At 41.3% G+C, this 22826-nt stretch overlaps 1 protein-coding gene across 1 annotated transcript; it reads right to left on the reverse strand.

Annotated features, from left to right (window-relative positions):
* Positions 1–2684: 2684 nt before the first annotated feature.
* On the reverse strand, positions 2685–22464 carry SPINK4 (serine peptidase inhibitor Kazal type 4). The gene is made up of 4 exons (XM_036747728.1): positions 22349–22464; positions 17026–17063; positions 15255–15367; positions 2685–2855 (listed from the first exon to the last, which is right to left on the reverse strand). The coding sequence occupies exons 1-4, from the start codon at positions 22404–22406 to the stop codon at positions 2810–2812; spliced, it is 255 nt and encodes an 84-aa protein (XP_036603623.1). The 5' UTR covers positions 22407–22464; the 3' UTR covers positions 2685–2809.
* Between the last annotated feature and the right edge of the window lie 362 nt (positions 22465–22826).

The following is a 22826-nucleotide window of genomic DNA, read 5'->3' on the forward strand; positions in this document are numbered from 1 at the left end:
AGTGAATGCAACCAAACTGTATTTATCAAAGTGACTCCAGGGCTGGTGTTCTACTCACTGCACCACCTAGCCGCCCTTGAATTGATGTTAATTCAGATGACACCCTCTAAGAACAAACTACCAACATGCTATCTCAGAAGGTCTGATTGGCTTCTTTGGTACCAGACTCAACAGCGTCCCTCTCTGCCCAGCTGGAGGCCATGTGTCTTCTCTCTGGGGCAGTGTTCTGACAAGTCTATTCATTATCTGTCAACCAATCAGCACTGTCCTCAAGCCAAGGTGGCCTTACCCAAGTCTCAAGTACAGGAAATACAAGAACCAGTGCTAGTGAGGCCTCTGGGCCTCTGGTATGTTTTTATATTTTTAGTTATGAGTATTCCAAAGTTGTTTACCACAAAATGTAATTTATAATTTACTTTAAAATTATTGATAAACGATATCATATTGCTTGTCTTCTCAAGGGTGGGAGAAGGGTGAGTGGGAGAGAGAGATTAAATGAATGTTGAAAAAAATTTTTAATGTAATTGGAAATTACTTATGAAGTTTCTTATGATATTTTTCACCTGCCTTTTCAGAGGGTTCATTTTTGTTTATGAGTTGTTTAAGAATATATACATGTTACTTAACTGTATCATAATACACAATTTCTTATCATATTATTGAAAAACAACTTGTAGAAAAGCAACTTATTCAAAATAACTCAGACACAAAATGGAGGCTTAAGCCAAAATGGAATCATTTATACTAAGCTGACAGACTATTTTACTAAAGTAATAAAATGTATTCTTACTACATTATCATTTAAAATGAATTGGCAAACATTCCTAATATTTTACTGGGGTACTAAAACTTCTCACCGCAGCCAGGCACTGAACTAAACTCTGGGGGTACAAAGAAAGGCAAAAAACAATCCTTGCTCTAAACAGGATAAATGACTGGAAAGCGGAGCTGCCCCACTGGGGACCCAACTGGAACTGGCCATTTGGGCAACATCATTCCTTTCCTTTACCTTTCCTTTTTCTCTATCCACATAGGGTGTCATACCCTTACCTGTGGGTGCTCCGTCCAAAGGAATATAAATTTTGATCTTTGAATTCTTTTTCTTAAGGACTATGCCTTAAACCCAAATCACTCTGGCTCTCATTGATTGGCCAGCAATAGGTCTCAGGCCAAGCCCCACTTGGTCATTGTTTGGGTTCTGATTGGCTCAGAGCAAATGTAACTAGCATTGTTTCTTGGTCAGAAACTGTGAGAGACTTCCTCTCTTTTCTTTTTTTTGACTAAGTAAAGCGGCCATTCTCTGCCTCATTTCTTAACCTATCCTTAATCACTGAATGGGTCTTGGCTCAGTCAAACTGAGACCCGTTAAAGACCTTAGCTTAAAAAGGCCAAGGTGTCCCACTACATCCAGGTTGTCTTGATCTATATTTTTCCACTGGACTCAGATGGATCCGGAGGAGAAAATGAGGCTGGTGACTTTGCACAGCCCTTATTTAAATCTAGTTCACTTACATGTCGTAGCATCACCTCCCTGGTGTCATGGTCCTTTTCAAGAACAAAGGATAAAGAAGAAGAACAACTAAAGTTTCCCTTTTATAGAATCTTCATGGACATATCCCAGTTCTCAGCTTATTAAAAGGCAGAACTTCTAAGAGAGTTGCCCAAAAATTCAATGCATTGCCCAGATAAGTGATGAGTTCCCTGTCAATAGAAACATTAAACAGAACCTCGCGCAGAAGATATTCATTCTTGGGGGCAATGGGAGGGTTAGATTAGATGACTTTTAGGACCTCCCCAAATTCTAAGGTTTTTAGATTCTAAGGGTAGCACAATTAGGAAGCATCTGTGTTCTCTAAAAGAATCTATTGGATTTCTCCTCCTTCTATACGAAGAGATGCTTTCCTGAACTCAGACAAAGGTCATACTCTGAAACCTCACCGTATTGATCAGGAAACTTCCTGATCAGTCCTCCTTATATAAAATTGAGAAAGGAAGACCACAACCCAAGGAGCCAGTGGTTGCCTTTGGTCCAGTCCTTGTTGACTTGCAGCTTGCCAGTGATTGTGATCAAATCACTTAACCTTTCTGGCACTCGGTTTCCCCATATGTAAAATGAGAGTTTGGATTAAACGTGCACTAAGGTTTTGGAGTTCTTAGATTCAAAATTTAGGTGGACTTTTAATTTTGGTGTCTTTCTAGTCAAAAGAAAGAAGGAAGCCGGGTGTGGTGTTGCATGCCTATAATTGCTGCTACTGGGGAGGCTGAAGCTGGTGGATCACTTGAATCCAGGATTTCTGAGCTTCTGTATTGTCAATAATGGAATTAGGCCTGTGCGAAGTTGCTGTACTCATCTGGGCAAGACAGGGAGATCCAGGAGGAAGAGACAGCAAAAGAGACACAGAGAGAAAAACAGAGAGAGACAAAGTGAGAGGAAGAGAAGGAGGAAGGGAGCAAAGAAAGAAAAGGGAAAAAAAGAAAGAGAAAGAAGAAAGAATTCTCTCTCCTGTATCCTCCCTACTTCCTCTTCCCTCCCCAGAACAAATTTACTCTCTTACCTTCAAATGCTTTCCCTTTACGAAGAAACACTTAGTGTATTGTCAGTACTGAAATGCAAGTAGCGTCTTATGGTGATAACCTCTGAACTTCATGAAGTTCCTTGGATGGTTTCATTGACAATACTCATATTAGTTCTGCATGTTGATTTTATTGTTCTCTGTACAGAATGTATTTAGTGGGGAAAGGGAGAAGGGATCATATTCCTGAAGCAGTTAGAAAAGGTCCACATAATCTCCTATTGAATGTTTCTTCTTTAGCATATGCCATCCTTTGTAATCTGGATATCCTCTTTAGTTTTTCTATAATTAAAGGAGAAAAAAATTACAAATTTAAATGGATTACTGCTTTCTACACACTGTGACTATTATATCATAGAAACATAGCTTTAGAGCTAAAAGGAAAATATTAGAAATTCTCTAGGTGCCCCAGCCGCCCAGCCCCATTTTATCTATAATTAAGGTGGGACTTTTTTTTTTTTTTTTACTGTTTTCTCTTTTAGAGCATTTATTTAATCAAGTGTCCTTGATGAGTCTGGCCTTTGTTTCTTTGATTAAATCAGGAGTCTTTGAAGACCTGCTTACCCCAAGGGAAAGCCTAATTTACATGGGTTTCAGTTGCATGTTTGTGACGCCCTTTGACCCTGAAGAAGCTTTTAGGTCACCTGGGTTTGAATTGCATGTTGAGACGCCCTTTGACCCTGAACAGGGTATATAAACTCAGAGGTTGGTGTCTTGCTTTTTGGGGCTCTCACTCACTGGAAAAGTGTTGGTGTGGAGACTCTGGGTAGCCGATGGAGCACCCCCCCACCCGCCCCCCGGCTTTGAACAAACCCAGATGTTGATGCTTTCCTGGTAACTATGTATTGCTATGGTTTGTGTTGTTTGCTCTGTTGATATTGTCTCTGTAATTTCTATTAGTATTTGCTCTGAAGTTCAGGGTGCTGGCTTTTTCCCCTGAACTAGTGAATGATACATGTATGTTTAATTAAAGTGAGATTGTTAACCTCTTAAAGCTGCTTCCCTTAGAAAAGCAGATCAAAGAACCTGTGCTAGCAGCCTTCTTGTTGCTAGTCTTGTTGGGTCTTATACCTCAACAGCAATTGTTAGCAATGTTGTTGTTACACCCATTTTTTTTTGTTGTTGGTGATAATTTTTTTAATTAAATTTTTAAAATTTATTTTTAGTTTTCAACATTCGTTTCCACAAGCTTTTGAGTTACAAATTTTCCCCCCATCTCTACCCTCCTCCCCACCCAAAGGTGACATGTATTCTGATTGCCCCTTTCCATTTCTTCTGCTCCTTTCTTCTATCACCCCCCTCTCTTCCCCCATCCCCTTTTCCCTTACTTTCTTGTAGGGCAAGATAGATTTCTATGCCCCATTGCCTTTATATCTTATTTCCCAGTTGCATGTAAAAACAATTTTTTTTCATTTGTTTTTAGAACTTTGTGTTCCAAATTCTCTTCCTTCTTCTCTCCCCACCCACCTTCCTTGAGAAGGCAAGCAATTCAATATAGATTAAATATGTATCATTATGCAAAACACTTCCATAATAGTCATGCTGTGAAAGACTAACTACATTTCCCTCCATCCTATCCTGTCCCCCTTTATTCAGTTTTCTCCTTTGACCCTGTCCCTTTTCAAAAGTGTTTGCTTTTGATATCATGATCCCCTTCTTATCTCCTTCCCCCCTACTTTCCTGTAGGGTAAGATACCCAATTGAAGTGTGTATGTTATTCCCTCCTTAAGCCAAATCTGATGAGAGCAAGATTCACTCATTCCCTTTCACCTACCCCCTCTTCCCTTCCATTACAACAGCTTTTTCTTGCCACTTTTATGTGAGACAATTTATCCTATTCTATCTCTCCCTTTCTCCTTCTCCCAATATATTCCTCTCTCACTTCTTAATTTTATTTTTTAGATATCATCCTTTCATATTCAATTCACCTTGTGTCCTCTGTCTATGTATATGTATATTCCCTTCAACTACTCTAATACTGAGAAATGTCTCATGAGTTACAAATATCATCTTTCCATGTAGGAATGTAAACAAAACAGTTCAACTTTAGTAAGTCCCTTATGATTTCTCTTCTTTGTTTACCTTTTTGGGTTTTTTTGTTTTTTGGGGTTTTTTTGGCAGGGCAATTGGGGTTAAGTGACTTGCCCAAGGTCATACAGCTAGTAATGTGTCAAGTGTCTGAGGCCAGATTTGAACTCAGGTCTTCCTGACTCCATGGCCGGTGCTCTACTTACTGCGCCACCTAGCTGCCCCCTTTTTGTTTACCTTTTCATGCTTCTCTTGATTCTTGTGTTTGAAAGTCAAATTTTCTATTCAGCTCTGGTTTTTTCATCAAGAATGCTTGAAAATCCTCTATCTTATTGAAAATTCATATTTTGCCCTGAAGTATTATACTCAGTTTTGCTGCATAGGTGATTCTTGGTTTTGATCCTAGCTCCTTTGACCTCTGGAATATCATATTCCAAGCCCTTTGATCCCCTTAACATAGAAGCTGCCAGATACTCTTATTGTTTCTTTCTGGCTGCTTGCAATATTTTCTCCTTGACCTGGGAACTCTGGAATTTGGCGGCAATATTCCTAGGAGTTTTACTTTTAGGATCTTTTTTTTGGGGTGGTGGATCTTTTTCAAGAGGCAATCAGTGGATTCTTTCAATTTCTATTTTACCCTCTGGTTCTAGAATATCAGGGCAGTTTTCCTTGATAATTTCTTGAAAGATGATGTCTAGGCTCTTTTTTTTTGATCATGGCTTTCAGGTAGTCCAATAATTTTAAAGTTATCTCTCCTGGATCTATTTTCCAGGTCAGTGGTTTTTCCAATGAGTTATTTCACATTGTCTTCCATTTTTTCATTCTTTTGGTTCTGTTTTATAATTTCTTTATTTCTCATAAAGTCATTAGCTTCCACTTGCTCCATTCCAATTTTTAAGGCAGTATTTTCTTCAGTGGTCTTTTGGACCTCCTTTTCCATTTGGCTAATTCTGCCTTTCAAGGCATTCTTCTCCTCATTGGCTTTTTGGAGCTCTTTTGCCATGTGAGTTCTATTTTTTACAGTGTTATTTTCTTCAGTATGTTTTTGGGCCTCCTTTAGCCAGTCATTGACTTGTTTTTCATGGTTTTCTTGCATCACTCTCATTTCTCTTCCCAATTTTTCCTCTACTTCCCTTACTTAATTTTCCAAATCCTTTTTGAGCTCTTCCATGGCCTGAGATCAGTTCGTGTTTTTCTTGGGGGCTTTTGATGTAGGCTCTTTGACTTTGTTGACTTCTTCTGGTTGTATGTTTTGATCTTCTTTGTCACCAAATAAAGATTCTATAGCCTGAGTCCTTTAATGCTGCCTGCTCATTTTCCTAGCCAATTACTTGACTTTTGAACTCTTTGTCAGGGTATGACTGCTTTCAGAGTGGAGAGTGCTTTGTTCCAAGCTTCAGGGGTTTTGCGCTGCTGCTTTCAGAGCTACTTCTATACTGAGGTGGTGTGATACTCCTCTCCTGGCCTGTGCTCTGGTCTGTGAGAGATCTCAAGCACTCCTTTCTGCCTTGTAACTACCAGGAGGACTCTCCTCTTCACATCCACTACAAGCTCTTCCTCCCCCAAGGACTGCCAACCAGGACTGTGACCCAGATCCAGGCAAGGCAAAGCAAAAGAACACTGCCTCAGCACCAGCAAAGAGATCCCTGCACTCCCACCTGATCTTCTCACCATCTGTGGGCCTGGAGCTGTGGAAACAGCTGCCACTGCTGCTGCTCCTCCTCCTGCTAACGCCTCCACTGCTTCAGGGATGGAGCCAGACGGGCACACTTCTCTCGCCCAGTTCCAACAGTTTTCCCACTGACCTGCTCAGTTGTGTTTGTCGTTTGTGGGTTGAGAAGTCTGGAAACTGCCACAGCTGCCAGTGATTCAGTGCCCTGAAGCCTGCTCTGTCAGGTCTACTCTGGCCTCTTCTGGCACAGCCCATGCTGGGCTATACTCTGCTCCCAGCATGGTGCGATAGACCCCCTTCCAAGCAACCATCCTGGCTATCTTGGGCTGGAGACTTGTTTCACTCTGTCATTTAATGGGTTCTGTAGCTCTAGAATTTGTTTAGAGTCATTTTTTACAGGTGTTTGGAGGGATTTGGGAGAGAGCTCAAGTGAGTGCCTGTTTTCATGCCACCATCTTGGCTCTGCCCTCCTTGTCTCTATCCCAGCCCCATTTTTTACATAACGAAATTTAGATCCTGAGAAGTGACTTGCCCACAGTCATAAGGGGCCAAGGTTGGGATTTGCATCCAGGTCCTTTTACTCCAAATCCACTGTTCTTTCTAAAGTACCATACTACTTATCTACATTTATGATAATATAGCAAATTTGCCTTTAATATATCTATTTTTAACAACTAGCTCTCCCTAAAGGCAATATAGCATAATGGTTAAGAGTGCTCAAGTATGAGTCAGGAAAACCAGAATTCAAATCCTGCTTCTAGCATTTGCTAACTTTGTGACCCTGGATAATTTCCTGAGTGATTCCCTTAGATTCTTTGTTCCTTAGGCCACTCTCTAAGACTAAGTGATTGAGAGGATCCTTCAATATTTGAGAGTTTTTCATAGCTTTATCCAATGTTCTTTTGATGAACTTGGATTCATGAAGTCTATGTACCAATGGATATCCTACTGAGCTGTAAAGGCTTGGAGTACAGATCTGGCAATGGACTATGATCTAGGAACCAGGCTATTTAAACTTGGAGAGGCTAGATACCAGGTGATGAGTATTTTTTAGCCTTAACAACTCCTAAAACCATCTACTAAAGACACCTAGAGGGGTTGGGGCTCTACATTGCTTGAAGGAATGGTACATTCTTGTTCTTCCACCAATATAAAAGTAATGTTGAAGCTCTGTTCTGGGTGACATGACCAAAAAGATAGAGGACTAGACATTTTCTTTAATCAATCATTTTCTTTAATCTCTCTAAACAGGATTATATATGGGAGATGAAACAATTTCATGCCCTAGGATGTAAAGAACCCAAGTAAGGTTAAAAACCCACTATACTAACAATGGAGAAGAATCCCTAATTCCCAAAGTATTATTCAGCACCTTTTCTTCCATCATCTACCATACTCCGAGCAATGTGGTTACATAAGGTGTGTAACAGAACTCAGTTCTACAGCCTTACCCATACCTCCCTCCAATGCCTCAGAGATCGAAAGAGCAGAAATTTGCTCAGGCAGCAAGAACAGTGTGGCAGCTACTGAAACAGAGCTCAGTCTGAGAATGAAGTAACAGAGGGGAAAGGGGGCAAGAAACATATGTGTAGCTGTGTGGCAATCCAATAAACCAGAGGGAAAGAACCCAGCATTCACTGGGTCCAGTTCTGTCCCCCCAGAAGTCACTTAGGGCAGAGACCAAGACCAGTGAAAGATGAATTGTCCAGCATGGGAAGAGGCTGAGATACTTTGAGAGCCAGCCCTCTGGGAAACTGACATCAAAGAGGAGAGAGTTAGAAAGTGAGCAACAGGGAAAAATAAGGAAAGAAATACTGAGGAGATCTCAGGAAGAAGAAAACTCAGCTAAAGATCTTTAGTATAAGCAGATATGGCCTCCAAAGCAAGTAAAAGAGTTCAGGCATCTATGAATAACTATTGCAAGACAAAGGAAAATAAATCAACACCTGATTAGGCAAAGGATCCTGTGGATTCCCAAGAGAGCATGGAACCACAACAAGATGTTCCTGAATGGTTTAAAAGAGAAATGAGAATCGTGAAAGCAGAATTCATGGCCTGTACAGCAGAAATAATTGGCAGAACAAAAAAAAACTTGAGTCCACAATGGCAAGTTTTATTAAAGAAGTAAAAGTTAAGATAACTGATTGGGAGTGCAAATACATAGAAATCAAAGACAACATGGAAGAAGAGAAGCAAAAGCTATAAAATTAAAAGAAAGCATGATATCTATACAAGAAAATCATATTGGGGCAGCTAGGTGGTTCAGTGAGTAGAGCACCGGCCCTGAAGTCAAGAGGACCCGAGTTCAAATCTGGCCTCAGACCCTTGGCACATGTACTAGCTGTGTGACCTTGGGCAAGTCACTTAACCCCAATTGCCCTGCCAAAAAAACCAAAAAAAAAAAACCAAACAAAAAAAAAAAGAAAAGAAAAACATATTGATCTTAAAGACAGGATGCATAGGGACAAATATGATAAGGTCTTCCATAAGAGCACAACAAATCAAAAAACCTGTATACCATAATATAAGAAATAATACAAAGCAACTGCCCAAGACTTCTGAACACAGATAAAATGTCAATTGAAAGAATTCACAGATTGTCTCCAGGAAACCAAACCAAACCAAACCAAAAACCTGTAGCTACAAGCACCAAGACACATAGTGGTTAAATCTAACAATTCCACTGATAAACAACAAATCCTACAAGTGACCAGGAGAAAGACCTTCAAATATAAAGGGAAGGAAATCTGAATAACACAAGACTGTTCTGTACCCACCTTTAACCACAGGAAATAATGGAATAATGTGTATCAAAGAGCAAAGGAGCTCAACACACAGCCCAAAATGATCTACCCTGCAAATCTAAGCCAAATTGTAAATGAAAATAGATGGGTGTTTAATGAAAAAGGCATTCAAAACATTCCTAGAATTAAAACTGGACCTGAAGGAATTATTTGCTTCTCAAATATTCCAGACAATAGAAACACAATAAGGATAAACAAATACAGCAACCAAGGACAACAACAAAATAACAACAGAAAGACTATTAAGAGATTTCTTTCTAAATGTACATGAGGCAATAAGATTGAAAGCAGAAGTCAAATAGGAGTGATGATGGAGAAACAGGCTTGAAATGTCATAGATTAAATCTCACAACACCCTACTTAGTGAATCATTGCTTTTTTGTCAGGATTAATTCACAGAATGAGAGAGTGAATAAAAAAGGAGAAGGGAAGAAGAAGAAGGGAATGAGAGATGCATCCTAATCAAGTCAAAAGCTATAAATGAAGGAAAAATAACTACTGTCATCTCTCAGGAAGAAGAGAGCCTATAGGAAACAGGGCAAGGAGGCAAAGGGAGAGATTGAAAAAGGGGAAAAGAAGATGGGAGATCTTATTTTAATGGTGGGGGTGTACCGCTGGTGAATGCTCCTATGGGAAGAAAAAGAGATTCCATAAAGGAATTTGGGGACCTTATAACTGGTACAGTCTGCAGAGATTTAGTGCTTAGAAAGTACTCTTCCTGCCTCCAAGGGAATCAGACATCTTGGGAGAAACTGACACCAGAAGGGTGATGGGGCATAGACCCAGGAGGGAGATCTTAAGGCAAATGGAGAAAAAATGACCAAGGGGAGGGCAAAGGTCAATAATGAACCACACCATCAGGGAAACAGGAAAATTCTACAATGGGGCAACATTTTCTCTATCACCTACAGGAATTATTTCTATGAAATTATTCCTATGGCCCCCTTCAAAAAAAGGAGGGGAGAGCAAAAACTACATGGCAGTAACACAGAAATTGTTTGGAAGACAGATCCCAAAATAGGTACCTTGGAAGAGTAATTCTATGAAGAATAGAGACTAAAAACGGACTAAATAAATGTGAGTGCCATTAATCAAAAAATAAAAGTCTGAAATAGAAATGGAAGATAAATAATGGACTGAGGGATTTAGAAAATGGTACAAAACTGGGACACTAATGCACTGTTGGTGGAGTTGCAAACTAGTTCAACCATTCCAGAGAGCACTTTGGAACTGCACCCAAAGGGCTACAAAACTGTACATACCCTTTGATCCAGTAATATTACCACTATATCTATATCCCAAAGACATTTGTTTTTAAAAAAGGGGAAATGACCTATCTGTACAAAAATATTTATAGCAGCTCTTTTTGTGGTGGCTAAGAATTGGAAATTGAGGGGATGTCCATCAATCGGGGAATGGCTGAACAAGCTATGGTATATGATTGCAACGGAATATTGTTGTGCTATAAAAAATGATGAGCAGGATGATTTCAGAAAAGCCTGGAAAGACTTACATGAACTGATACAAAGTGAAGTGAGCAGAACGAGGAGAACATTGTACACAGAAACAGCAATATTGTATGATGAAGAATTGTGAATGACTTAGCTATTCTCAGCAATGGAATGATGCAAGACAATCCCATAGGACTAATGATGAAGAATACCACCTGCTTCCAGAGAAACTGATATTGTCTGAACACAGACTGAAGGAAGCTATTTTCACTTTCTTTCATTCTTTTTATTCAAGTCTTCTTGTACAAAATGGCTAATATGGAAATGTTTTACATGATTGCACATGTATAACCTCTACCTGATTGCTTACCATCTTGGGAAGGTGAAAAAGGGGAGAGGGAAAGAATTTGGGACTTTAAAAAACTTTAAAAAATTGTTTTAACATGTAATTGGGGAAAAATAAAATATTATTTTTTAAATAAAAAGGTGCAAATTAAAAAAAAAAAGACCTGATGACCAAAACAAATTGAAGGAGAGGAGAGAAAGGAAGGATTCTGTTTGACTATTACCTGAGAGAGAGAAAAGAGAGGAAGAAGTAAATAATTAGATAAACGAAACCAAGAAAAAGTAATAAACAAAACTCTAAAACTAGGGTAAGAGGTAACAAAAGAGATGACAGGAAGACTTAGGGGTGAGAATAGGGTTATTTTAAATAGGTTAAAAATTTATAGCTCTGCAATATGTTTCAGTGCTTCATGAGTCACATGTTTTTTATGGAACTATAACAATGAATTATAGATTTAAAAATGCTAAACATAGAGGAAATTCCTGTATTGGGTAGGTGACCTCTAAGGTTCTCATAGGCTACGTATTGATTAATGATTCCATATCATTGCATTGCATATTGTAACATTCCCTAGCTTTATGGTCATGATAAGTATATATTAGTAGAGATGCTGATTTTGCTTTGCTGATTGAATTTAACTAATCAATCAACCAATAAACTTGCATTTATTAAGCACCTATGTGCCAGGCACCATGCCAAGTGCTGGGGGTGCAAAGAAAAGCAAAAAAAGAATCCCTGCTTTTGAGAAGCTCACGGTCAAATGGGGGAGAAAACATGGAAACAACTATGCACAAACAAGACATATAGAGGATAAATTGGGGTAGTCTCATAAGGAAGGCACTAAGATTAAAGAGAACTGGGAAAGACTTCTTGTAGAAGGTGGGACTTCAAGTGATACCTAAAGGAAGCCAGGAGAGCCAGGAGATGGACGGGTGAGAGTTCCAGGTCTGGAGAGATAGCAAGCAAAAATGCCCAGAGGAGTTGAGAGATGGAATGTTGTGTGCAAGGAACATCAAAGAGTCCAGTGTCACTGGATTGAAGAATATTTGGAAGGGAGTAAGGAAAACTGGAAAGGCAGGAAGTGTCCAGGTTGTGTAGCTTTGAACTCCAAACAGAGGGTTTTATATTTGATCCTGAAGGTGACTGAACGCTGCTGGAGTTTATTGAATTGCACAGTCACATCTGCACTTTATGGACATCACTTTGACATCTGGGAAGCCATGAGAGTTGGTGTTTCACAGATAACACACAGGAGGCACTGGAGGTTTCGGACTCCAGCCTCTAACAGGTTCACTCTTGATCTGGTCAGACAGGAAGGACAGCTTTGGAGGGGTTAATAATCTTACTTTATTCTAGTCTAGTCTCCTCAAAGGGTTGCTGATAATGGGAGAACCAGCTTCTAACAACCCTTCTCACAGGGGCTGGTGAGAAGGGGCGGGGGGCAAGTACCCTTATGTCTCGATGGGGCCAATCAAGACCGGCACAGCTTGTGCACTCCCCTAAGTCCCCTCAAGCCTATGGGGGCCAGTCAAGGCACACGCAGATTCCCCTATAGGTTCCCTGTGGTTTCTCCCATGGGTTCCCCATGGATTCTCCACTCACTGACCAGTACCCACTTGCTTTATAGGGCAACAGACAAGGAAAGCATCTTGTCAACATTAAGGTCACAGGTTAACTTTAGCACTATCGTCATTCTGCACAAGCAGAGTAAATATCAATTATGTCACCCCCATATCTCACAGCACAGCCTCAGCAGGATTGCCTATCACTATAATTCTAGGAATTACTATCTAGAATCCTTGGGGCGATTCTGAGAATTATTATCTAACACCTGGAAACTAGACATTGCCATGGCCGTGGATCCTGAGAAAACGAACTCTGAAAAGGATAACAAAATCCTCCTTACGTACACTCCACCCTCCCAGGCTCCTGGCTCTTACAATCCAAACAGGTAACATTTTGGCCCTTACAATCTACACAGGTGACACCTTTTGGGGTCCTCGATCCAAGGAATTAAAGCATAACATTCACAGTTGGCTTGCCTCAGTTCCAACTCTAATGGTTTATTTTATTTTTATTTTTTAAAAAATTTCATTGATCTTTTTGTTTTTATATAAAATTTGCTTCCAGATATAATCTCCGTCCCCCCCGCCCCTCCCCCCCCCCACAGTGAGCCTTCTCTTTTCACAAAGGAAAAACGTTTCAGCAAAACCAACCAACCCAGCAACCAGCTCTGAAATTTCTTCCCTCTGGAAAGAAAAGGTGAATGCTTCCGATTACTTTCATCCTCCTTTCCTTGTGAGAAGGGAGCCCTAACCAAGATTTGACCCCTGACCTAAGCCTCTTAGATTCTAAAAGCAGTAGCCTTTCCCCACGGGCAACCAGAAGGGTTTGGGATTGGCCCAGAACCTGAGATCAGAAGAATCCTGAAGGCAGGATAGACCTGTGGCTATTTTCTGCAGAGGACTAGAGTACAAGCAGTTCAGCTATAACACTTGGGGTTGCAAAAACACAAATTTGTTCTGAATTTGTTCCAATGCCGTTAATATATTAGGGAACTTTCTGAGCATAATTTGAATTACGAATTGGCTCCTGCATGATTTCTTCAAGAGAAACAGTGAGAAGGTGGAATCACTATCAAACTTCAGGTCTTTTCAAGGTAAAGTACCATGTTTTTGTATATCTTTTGGTGAAGCAGGATCTGTGGGCAGAGAACTAGGCCCTACTATCCCCATTTCTACTGCCATCACCTTCTGCTACGGCCACAAGGCTGGGAGTTGATGCCTGCCCAACTGGAGCCAGTTGGGCAGGAGTAGCTGGGGGGCCACGGTCACTATTTATTGTAGTATTTATATATGCCTTAGCCATTTAACCTGTAAAAAACTGCATCGCTGCTGTTTTAATTAGGTTCCTGTTTCTTTTTTATGTGTCACTGAAGAAGTTTTTGAGCATTGTGCCTCTAAAATTCATTTCCATAGTTGCATAGTGTGGTGCTTTTTTTGGTAAGGACTATATCTTGTTATGGCAGACGTGCCATAACAAATTCAGTAAGTGCAAGGGGAGGGCTTGGTTAGTTTCTTTGTCTGTTCAGTACTATGGGAAGCTGTCAGTACACTCTATTGAAGAAGATCCAAGATTATCAGCCAATGGGGAAGTTTGGGGTGAAGGGAAGGGGAAAAAGTGGAAGAGCCTAAATTTCTCTTCTGTGGTCAACTTTTTCTCCCAAATACTTGGGTTTTGTTTGTTTGTTTGTTTGTTGTTATTGTTGTTGTTAATGTTAGGGTCAGCATGAGTACAATAGAAAGAAGATAGGATAGATTTAGAGTTGGGAAGGACATTGGAGATCATCTAGCCCACCTCTCAGGTGGCTCTGCAGATAGAGTGCCAGGCCTGGAGTTAGAAAGATTCGTTTTCCTGAGTTCCAATCTAGCCTAAGACACTTACTAGTTGTGTGACCCTGGGCAAGTCACTTAACCTTGTTTGCCTCAGTTTCCTCATCTGCAAAATGAGCTGGAGAAGGAAGTGACAAACCACTCCAGTATCTTTACCAAGAAAATCCCAAATGGGGTCATAAAGAGTTGGACAGGACTGAAAAATGGCTGAACAACAACAAATGTCCAACCTCTCAATTTAAAGAAGAGGAAACTGAGGCCAACGGAGGTTAAATGATTTTCCTTAGGGTCACATATGAGGTAGGAGTTGGAGGTGGGATACGAACCTAGTCTGTGCTCATTTAAGTTGGAAGGGATCATAGAAAACATATACAGTAATCCAAACTCCTGATTCTACAGATGTGGAGACAGTCCTAGGGACAGGTGAAATATATTATCTGAGGGCTAACACCAAATTAGTATGAGACCCTGGTATTGGACCCGATTCCGTTGAGGCAATCAGGGTTAGGTGACCCGTCCAGAGTCACATAACTAATAAGTGTCAGAAGTGGGATTTGAACTGAGGTCCTCTTGACTCCAGGGCCAGTGTTCTATCCACTTCACTACCTAGCCATTTCTTCTTAGGACCTTGTATTTTGAACAGAATGGTTCTTGTGGCAAGGAATAGGTGAAATGTGGGTGTAAGGAGATAGTTTCTCAGCCTAGGCTGGGTATAGCAATGGTACGGAGCAGAAGTGTCAAACACACAGCCTGAACAACTCTCCAGAATAAGGCTAAAACCAGATTAAAACAGAATTGGGAAATATTTAATAAAATAAATAAAAATACAATAGAAGATATATGGTTATCTAAGTTAATACGAAGCCAGCAGCAATACTTATGTACAGTTTAGTAGCCCTCATGGTGATTTGAATTTGATACCACTGATGTGGATTATGTAGCAATACCAAAACACTCAGGTAAATGTAATATTAGAAAGTGAACTTACATTCTTGCAACACACAGTTGGCAGTCATTGTCATAGGTCTTCCCATTGGTTCCACAGACGGGTTGGTACGTCTTGGGGCACAGTGGAATTTCCCCCATGTGTTCACAGAATGGCTGAGGAAAGACGTATGTGTCATTTGGAGAGAAAAGTTCATTATTCTCACTTGCATTTAAGCCTCTTTGGAAGGAACTTTGTGGAAAAACTTCTTGATAACTGTTCAACTAGTTTTCAGGAAAAGACTTTGCCCCCCATATTCTCTGGAATGCTTAAGAGAGGGGCAAGCCCATAAACTGTGAACATCGCCTCTCGAGATAGAATCAATCCTCAGATAGACACCCACTCTCTCAGTTTCATGTTAAAATTTTAATTCTTATTGCCAGTTCCTGCCAAATCAGCAGTAGTGGTTGGCTGGCCCTTACAGAGATGAATGCTTCAGTAAGACAGAGCCCAAATGTGGAAAGCTAGTCCAAGATTTGATGGTTCCATTACTTCAACTTCAAGGTTTTTGATTTATCTTTGTGGCTAGCACCCACATTTTAGATTGTAATCCCCTCATGCCGTAGGAGCCAGTTTTATAAGACGCTTTGATTTTTAAAAAATTTCCACTCTTTTGATGAGTCTCTTTAGACTTGGCTAAACTGAATCTCAAAAAAACAGATAAGTCAAGTTGAGCCAAATCACAAGCATTTATTAAATGCTTACATATTGGCACTTATGCCAGGCACTTTGCTAAGTGCTAAGATACAAAGGAAGGCAAAAAAAATACCAGCTCTTAAGGAGCTCACAGTCTAATTGGGGAGAGAATATACCAACAACTAGGCATCTGGGTGGCTCAGTAGATAAAATCCCAGGCCTGGGGTCAAGAGTTCAAATTCAGCCACAGACACTTACTAGCTGTGTGACCCTGGGCAAGTCACGTAACCTCTTTCTGCCTTAATCCACCAGAGAAGGACAAAGTAAACCATCCCAGCACTTTTGCCAAGAAAACCCCACGGAGAGCATGGCTCATGGAGTCACAGAGTTGGACACCGCTGAACAACAACAAATATAAATGTTAGCTATTATTATTGGGCATCATTAGCTATGTACAAATCAGATATATACATTATAAATTGGAGATAATCAACGAAGGGAAGCACTAAGAGGGATTAGGAAACATGTCTTTCAGAAGGTAGGACTTAAGCTGAGACCCGAAGAAAGCCGTAACAGCCAGGAGGAGGAGACAAGGACATCATACGTGAGAAGCAGCCAGGAGACCAGTCTCACTGGACCGAAGAGTATGTGGAAGGGAATAAAGTGTAAGAAGACTGGAATGGTAGGAAGGGGCCAGGTTTAGAAGAGCTTTGAAAGCCAAGCCGAGGATGTTAGGTTATAGGAGGTGCTCCTACTACGTGCTTAACACATAGTAGGCACTTAATAGATGTTTATTGATTGATAGTCATCATGAATAAGGAACTGGCTTCCTATAAGTCCCAACTAAAATCCCATCTTTTACAGGAAGACTTTCCCAACCCTTCTTAATTCAAATGTCTTCCCTCTATAAATTATTTCCCATTTATCCTATATATAGCTTACTTTGTATTTGCTTGCATGTTGTCTCTCCCCATTAGATTATAAACTACTTGAAGGCAGGGACTGTCTTTTGCCTCCTTATGTATCCCCAGTGCTTAGCACAGTGTCCAGTACATAGTAGGAGCTTAATAAATACTTATTGATTTTTTTTCGATTGATTGATTGAATTAGAAGAGAAGCATAGATTCATCCTTCTTACCATTCTCTGAAAAACCACTGCTGCCTTCACAGGCTCTCCTGCAATACATGGTAAAGTTAGTTAAAACAAAACAGATAAACAAGATGATTCACAAAGTTTTTATTGCTGCCCTTCATAAAGTGTAAACATACCCTGCACCCTGAGTAAATTACAGAAAACTCAGTATGTTTATAAGAGCCAACTTTCCAGTTAACACTAAAATCTGTCATGGACCTTGTACGCGGTGGGGATTCAGTAACCATTAATTGAAAGAACTAAGGAATGAACCTTAGTATATAAACAAGACTATGCCTCACCCATAACATAGCCCAAGGACTGACTAATTTAGAGTGAAGCAGTTGGATTCTGTGCCGGGATGTCCCACTGCAAGAAGTTTCTGGATCTACTTGGTTCCAGGGATAACTCAGGGCCTTAGAGTTGAACAGGTTGGGACCTCGAGAGAAGAGGTGGGTAAATTCCCATAATGTCAGACTTTTGGAGACAGCAGCCAGGAGCTAATGTCCTTGCTGTTCCTGAAAAAGTATAGCTTGCTCCCTGGGCAGAGGATAAATCTTAGAATTTCAGAATTGGTAGAGATCTCAGGGGTCATCTATAAAAACCCTGGGACAGATACATGAAATCTTTCCCTTCAGCAGCCTCGTGGTGAGTACTTCAAATTATGAGCAGTACACAATGCCTAAATGCTCTCTGGGGAATGTGTGTGTGTGGTGTGTGTGTGGTGTGTGTGTGTGTGTGTGGTGTGTGGTGTGTGTGTGGTGTGTGTGTGTGGTGTGTGGTGTGTGTGTGTGGTGTGTGTGTGTGTGTGTGTGTGTGTGTGGTGTGTGGTGTGTGTGTGGTGTGTGTGTGGTGTGTGTGTGTGTGTGTGGTGTGTGTGTGTGGTGTGTGTGTGGGTGTGGTGTGTGTGTGTGGTGTGGGGTGGTGTGTGTGTGGTGTGGGTGTGGTGTGTGTGGTGTGGTGTGTGTGGTGGTGTGGGTGTGGGTGTGGTGGGGTGTGTGGTTGGGTGGGGTGGGTGGTGTGGTGTGTGGGGTTGTGGTGTGTGTGTGTGTGTGGTGGTGTGGTGTGGTGTGTGTGCGGTGTGTGTGGGGTGGGTGTGTGTGGTGGGGGTGTGGGGTGTGTGGTGTGTGTGTGTGGGGTTGGTGTTTGTGGGGGGTGTGTGTGTGTGGTGTGGGTGTGTGTGGGTGTGTGTGGTATGTGGGTGTGTTTGTGGTGTGGTGTGTGTGTGTGTGTGTGTGGTGTGTGTGTGGTGTGTGTGGTGTGTGACATTTAGCTCTCTCTGGTACTCTTGGAGAATTTTTAAGCTAGAGAGGGACATTTTGGTACCACAGGCAGAATGTTACTTTGGCCCACTCCATTACACATGCTACTTTGTTGTCATTATTCAGTTGTGTCCAAATCTTTGTGACCCCATGGACTTGTTCGTGGGGTTTTCTTAGGAAAGATACTGGAGTAATTTGCTCTTTCCTTCTCCAGTGTAGCCCCATTTTATAGATGAAGAAGTGAGGCAGATAGCAGTTAAATGAGTTACCCAGGGTCACACAGCTAGTAAGTGTCTGAGGCCGAATTCACTGCACCACCTAGCTGCCCTGCACTATTAGCTGGGCTCATTTGGTACCTGCTCACCACGTGGGGTTCAAAGCCGTAAGTTCAGGGCAACCGGGGCTTTGTCTCAAAGGCTGACATCCAGGGGGTATACTTCCTCCCTGTGGCTAATCACACCTCCACCTGTGGTCTGCCACCAGCCCCTACCTACCATATCCCAGGATCTTATTGCTTGCCAACACGATGCCATTATGGGGCTTACATTCCTGCCACCTCCGTGGGTATAAGGGTTAGACTTACCTTATTCCAGCATAGTTGTACTTGTGATTGGGCTGTCTGTCCTCTGTCCATCTGTTATCCTTGCTCATCCTGTCCCACTCCCATCCCCAGCTCAATTATTTTTGTCCCAGGTAATAATGTTCCTAGTATGGATCCAGTGGTCTGGGCCTTATCTATGCCCTTGTGCTTTCAAAACTGTTTTTCCCCTTTGCCGCAGTGTGGTATGTCTGGCACCAGAAAATGGGATAATGCTATGATGGCAGAAGGGTCCCTGAAGATTTATCTTGGCTACTTGTGACTTCCCCTGACCATGTAGCAGTAAAGAGTCTTACTCTCTACTTCATAGGAAGGAGACCCTCACATTCTCCATTTTAAAAGACTACACATTTGTTCTTTATTCTTTTTTTAAAACGATGTTTTAATCAAACTATTTGTCCTAAAAATGCAAGAACACTTTGCTAAAATTATAACTCAGCTATACCTAGGAATTCTAGAAGGACAGATTTGGGCTAATCATAAGGGAGAACTTCCTTGGGGCCGCTAAGTGGCGTAGCGAGTAGAGCACTGGCCCTGGAGTCAGGAGAACCTGAGTTCAAATCCGGCCTCAGACACCTGACACTCTTACTAGCTGTGTGACCGTGGACAAGTCACTTAACCCAATTGCCCTGCCTTCCCCCTTCAAAAAAAAAAGATTTAAAAAAAAAAGAACATAAGGGAGAACTTCCAAACAATCAGAACTATCTAAAATGTAATGAGTGCCTCACAATGTTAGAGGTGAGGAAGAAAAGCTGCCTGATCCTGTTAACACTGGTTTAGAGGAGATTCATGCTGAAGGCAGGGGTTGAACAAGATCAAGGTCTCTTTCCTACGCTGAGAATCTGAATCCTGGAAGTCAGTCTTATTCACTTTGCTGCTCGGGGTAGAGGGTTTGAGAGAAGAAGCACGCACTTGCCTTATAGAAGGTAGCTAGGTGGCAACTAGGTGGAACAGTGCTGGGCCTAGAGTCAGGAAGACATGAATTGAAATCAAGCCACAGACACTGGCTGTGTGACCTGGGCAAGTCCCTTAACCCATTTGCCTCTATTTCCTCAACTGTGAAATGAGAATAAGAATAGTACATCTCTCCCTGATACTCTGATTTCTATATATCATGAGGAGGTTTAAAGTAGTGGAGGGGTGCCAAAGTTGACTCTCTTGCTTGTTCCAAACCCTGCTTCTGCCCCTGTTCTTTGACCCCAGATAGTAAAGGACTTCAGCCTGCCAGATCCCAGCTGAACAAATTTAGTAAACAGACCAAGATATGGTTCCGACTCGGTCCCGACTTATCCTAGTCACCGGTGATGGCAGCCAGAGCCAAGACCACCACACTTATCATACCACCTCCTAGTGTTGTTGTGAGAATCAATTGACATGATACTTGTACAGTCCTTGGCACACAGTAAGCACTACATAAATGCTAGTTATTATTCCTATAATTATTATTGTTATTGTACAAGCTGCCCTGAAAGTCTTCGTTCGGTTTTAAGCCTTAATAGCTTGAAGTTGAACAAAGACTTCTGTGATGCTCTGTTTTAGAGAACAGCTATCCCTTTTGGAGTAAAAGAAATGGGAGCATCACTATAGCATCATCTCTTCCCAGTCACATTCCTGGCAATCTATGGAGGAACAATTAGAAAATCCTTCCCCTTTCCCCATAACTGTCTCCTTCTTCCGTCTTTCATTTCAACTAAGTGCAGCAAGGTAATTTAATATAATTTAATTTATTAGTTAATTTATTTATTTTTAGTTTTCAACATTCACTTCTATAAGTTTTAAATTTTCTTTCCTTCCCTCTTCCCTCTCTCCCCAAGATGGCCTGCAATCTGATATAGGCTTTACATATACATTCCTATTAAACATATTTTCACATTAGTCATGTTGTGTAGAAGAATTATAATGAATGGGAGAAATCATGAGAAAGAAAAACAAAACAAACAAAAAAAGAAAATAGTCTGCTTCGCTCTGCATTCTGACTCCATAGCTCTTTCTCTGCATGTGGATGGCATTTTTCATCCTGAGTCCTTTGGAATTGTTTTAGGTCCTCAGCAAGGTAATTTTAAAGAATAGACCTGCCCACCAAGCTGGTATAGCAGTCAGAATGTCACTTTCACTCACCCCATTCCATGCTACAAGTAGCTAGGCTCTTCTGACATTTGCCTGCAGAACCATAACTAGCACAGGGCAGATAGAGCTTTGTACAAGGGTGCTGACATCAGGGAGTGTGCTTCCTTCCCATGGCTCCTCATACTTCATTTCATGGTCCCCTATACCTATACCTACCACACTTTCTTCCCTTCACCAGGTGACGGGTCAATGAGGTTAAAAACTCTGTCCAATCTTTCAATGTAGATGATCAGTAATGAAACACATCTCTTGATGTCCCAGCACATAAACTATGGCTTTTATGAGTTTCTAGGCTGTTCTTTCATGCCACTCTAATGATAACTCTCAATCACAAAGAAGAGCTAAACTAACGATGCCTTGTCTAACCCCATCGTCCTATGTGTGCTTTCTTTCCTTCCTCTCTACCTTTTCCTAAACCATGCTCCCTCAGCTGCAGGACCATCTCCAGTCATTCTGATCTATATCTCACCACTGGCCCCACATGGCTCCAGAGGAGAGAGTGAAGCTGGTACCTTTGCACAGCCCTCCCTCACTTAAATCCAATTTTCTTGCATGTCATGGCATCACCTCTCAGATGTCATGGTCCTCTGTGAGAATGAAGGACAAACAACAAAACAACCACAGCTCCCTCTGCCAAAACTCTCTGCTCCCCGCCTGTTGAAATTCTGCCCCTCCTTTAAGACACAGTTCCGATGTTATTTTCTCTAGAAGGTCTTTCTTGATACGATACCACTTGCCAAAAGTGATCAGTCTTTCCTCAGAACTCACATATCACCATGTACCTGTCTTAGGCACTTACTACATCTTTCCTCATTTACTACTTATTTGTATAATTGTCTTATTTTTCCTTTCTAGGCTATATTCCTTGAGGTCAGGCGCTGTTTTTATTCATCTTTATGTTCCACACATGTGCATATTGTAGGCACCTGGCAGATAGTTTGATGAGTGAATATTGAATGAATGATAATACTTTATAGAGATCTAAATAAATTTCATTACAGAGCAGGAGTTTAACACCTCAAAGTTTTAAGAGAGGCCAATCAGAGGATCATCTTTAGATGCCTAGTCAAGGTTTACCAATCAAGTTGAGTTTTTTGAGGTACCTGAGAGATGGGTGTTACAAGGATATTCTTGTAGACTTTTTTCTGATTTCTGCATATCCCAGGGAGGTTTAAAGTAGAGAAGGAGGGTTGCCAAAGTTGATTCTCTTGCTTATTCCAGGCCCTGTTGCTACCCCTGTTCCTTTACCCCAAATAGCAAAGGATTTCAGCCTGCCAGATCCCAGTTCAACAAATTCAACAAACTCAACACAAGATACAGTCCTAATTTGGTCCCAACTTACCCCAGGCACCAATGATGGCAACCAGAGCCAAGATGAGCATACACATTTTGAACTTCATGTTGAACTCAGCCCTGGGACTGTGATGGGGACTGGAGATGGAGAGTGATAATGGTGGAGAAAGTGACTCTGGTGTTCTGCCCTGAATCCTATTTATACCCAAGGTCAGTCGCTCTTATCTTATCATGGGCCAGCTGTGAAATGCAATACCGAAGACACGTATTCTCTAAACAATTAACCCCCTCCACTTCCTGGTCAGTGGAAATTTTAGGCCTCCTTCATCTGAATCAATTCTTTCTATTTTGGTTCTTTTTTTTTTTTTTTTTTGGTTTGGGAAAGGCGGGCAATTGGGGTTAGTGGACTTGCCCAAGGTCACACAGCTAATAAGTGTGTCCAGTGTCTGAGACTGAATCAATCCCCTTTCTAGGGGCAATGTAGGACACATCATCCTTTCATATGATCTCCCATAATCCCTAGAGAC

Source organism: Trichosurus vulpecula, chromosome 1 (assembly GCF_011100635.1).
Source record: "Trichosurus vulpecula isolate mTriVul1 chromosome 1, mTriVul1.pri, whole genome shotgun sequence".
In the NCBI taxonomy this organism is placed as follows: Eukaryota; Metazoa; Chordata; class Mammalia; order Diprotodontia; family Phalangeridae; genus Trichosurus; species Trichosurus vulpecula.

What these genes read in the sequence shown, in the direction of transcription:
- SPINK4 (XM_036747728.1), bottom strand. Translation starts at nt 22,406, where the DNA reads ATGAAGTTCAAAATGTGTATGCTCATCTTGGCTCTGGTTGCCATCATT. An exon ending in TGCCATCATTGGTGCCTGGG is followed by an intron (nt 17,064 to 22,348) that starts GTAAGTTGGGAC and finishes CATGTATTGCAG; the next exon opens with GAGAGCCTGTGAAGGCAGCA. An exon ending in CAGTGGTTTTTCAGAGAATG is followed by an intron (nt 15,368 to 17,025) that starts GTAAGAAGGATG and finishes GTCTTTCCTCAG; the next exon opens with CCATTCTGTGAACACATGGG.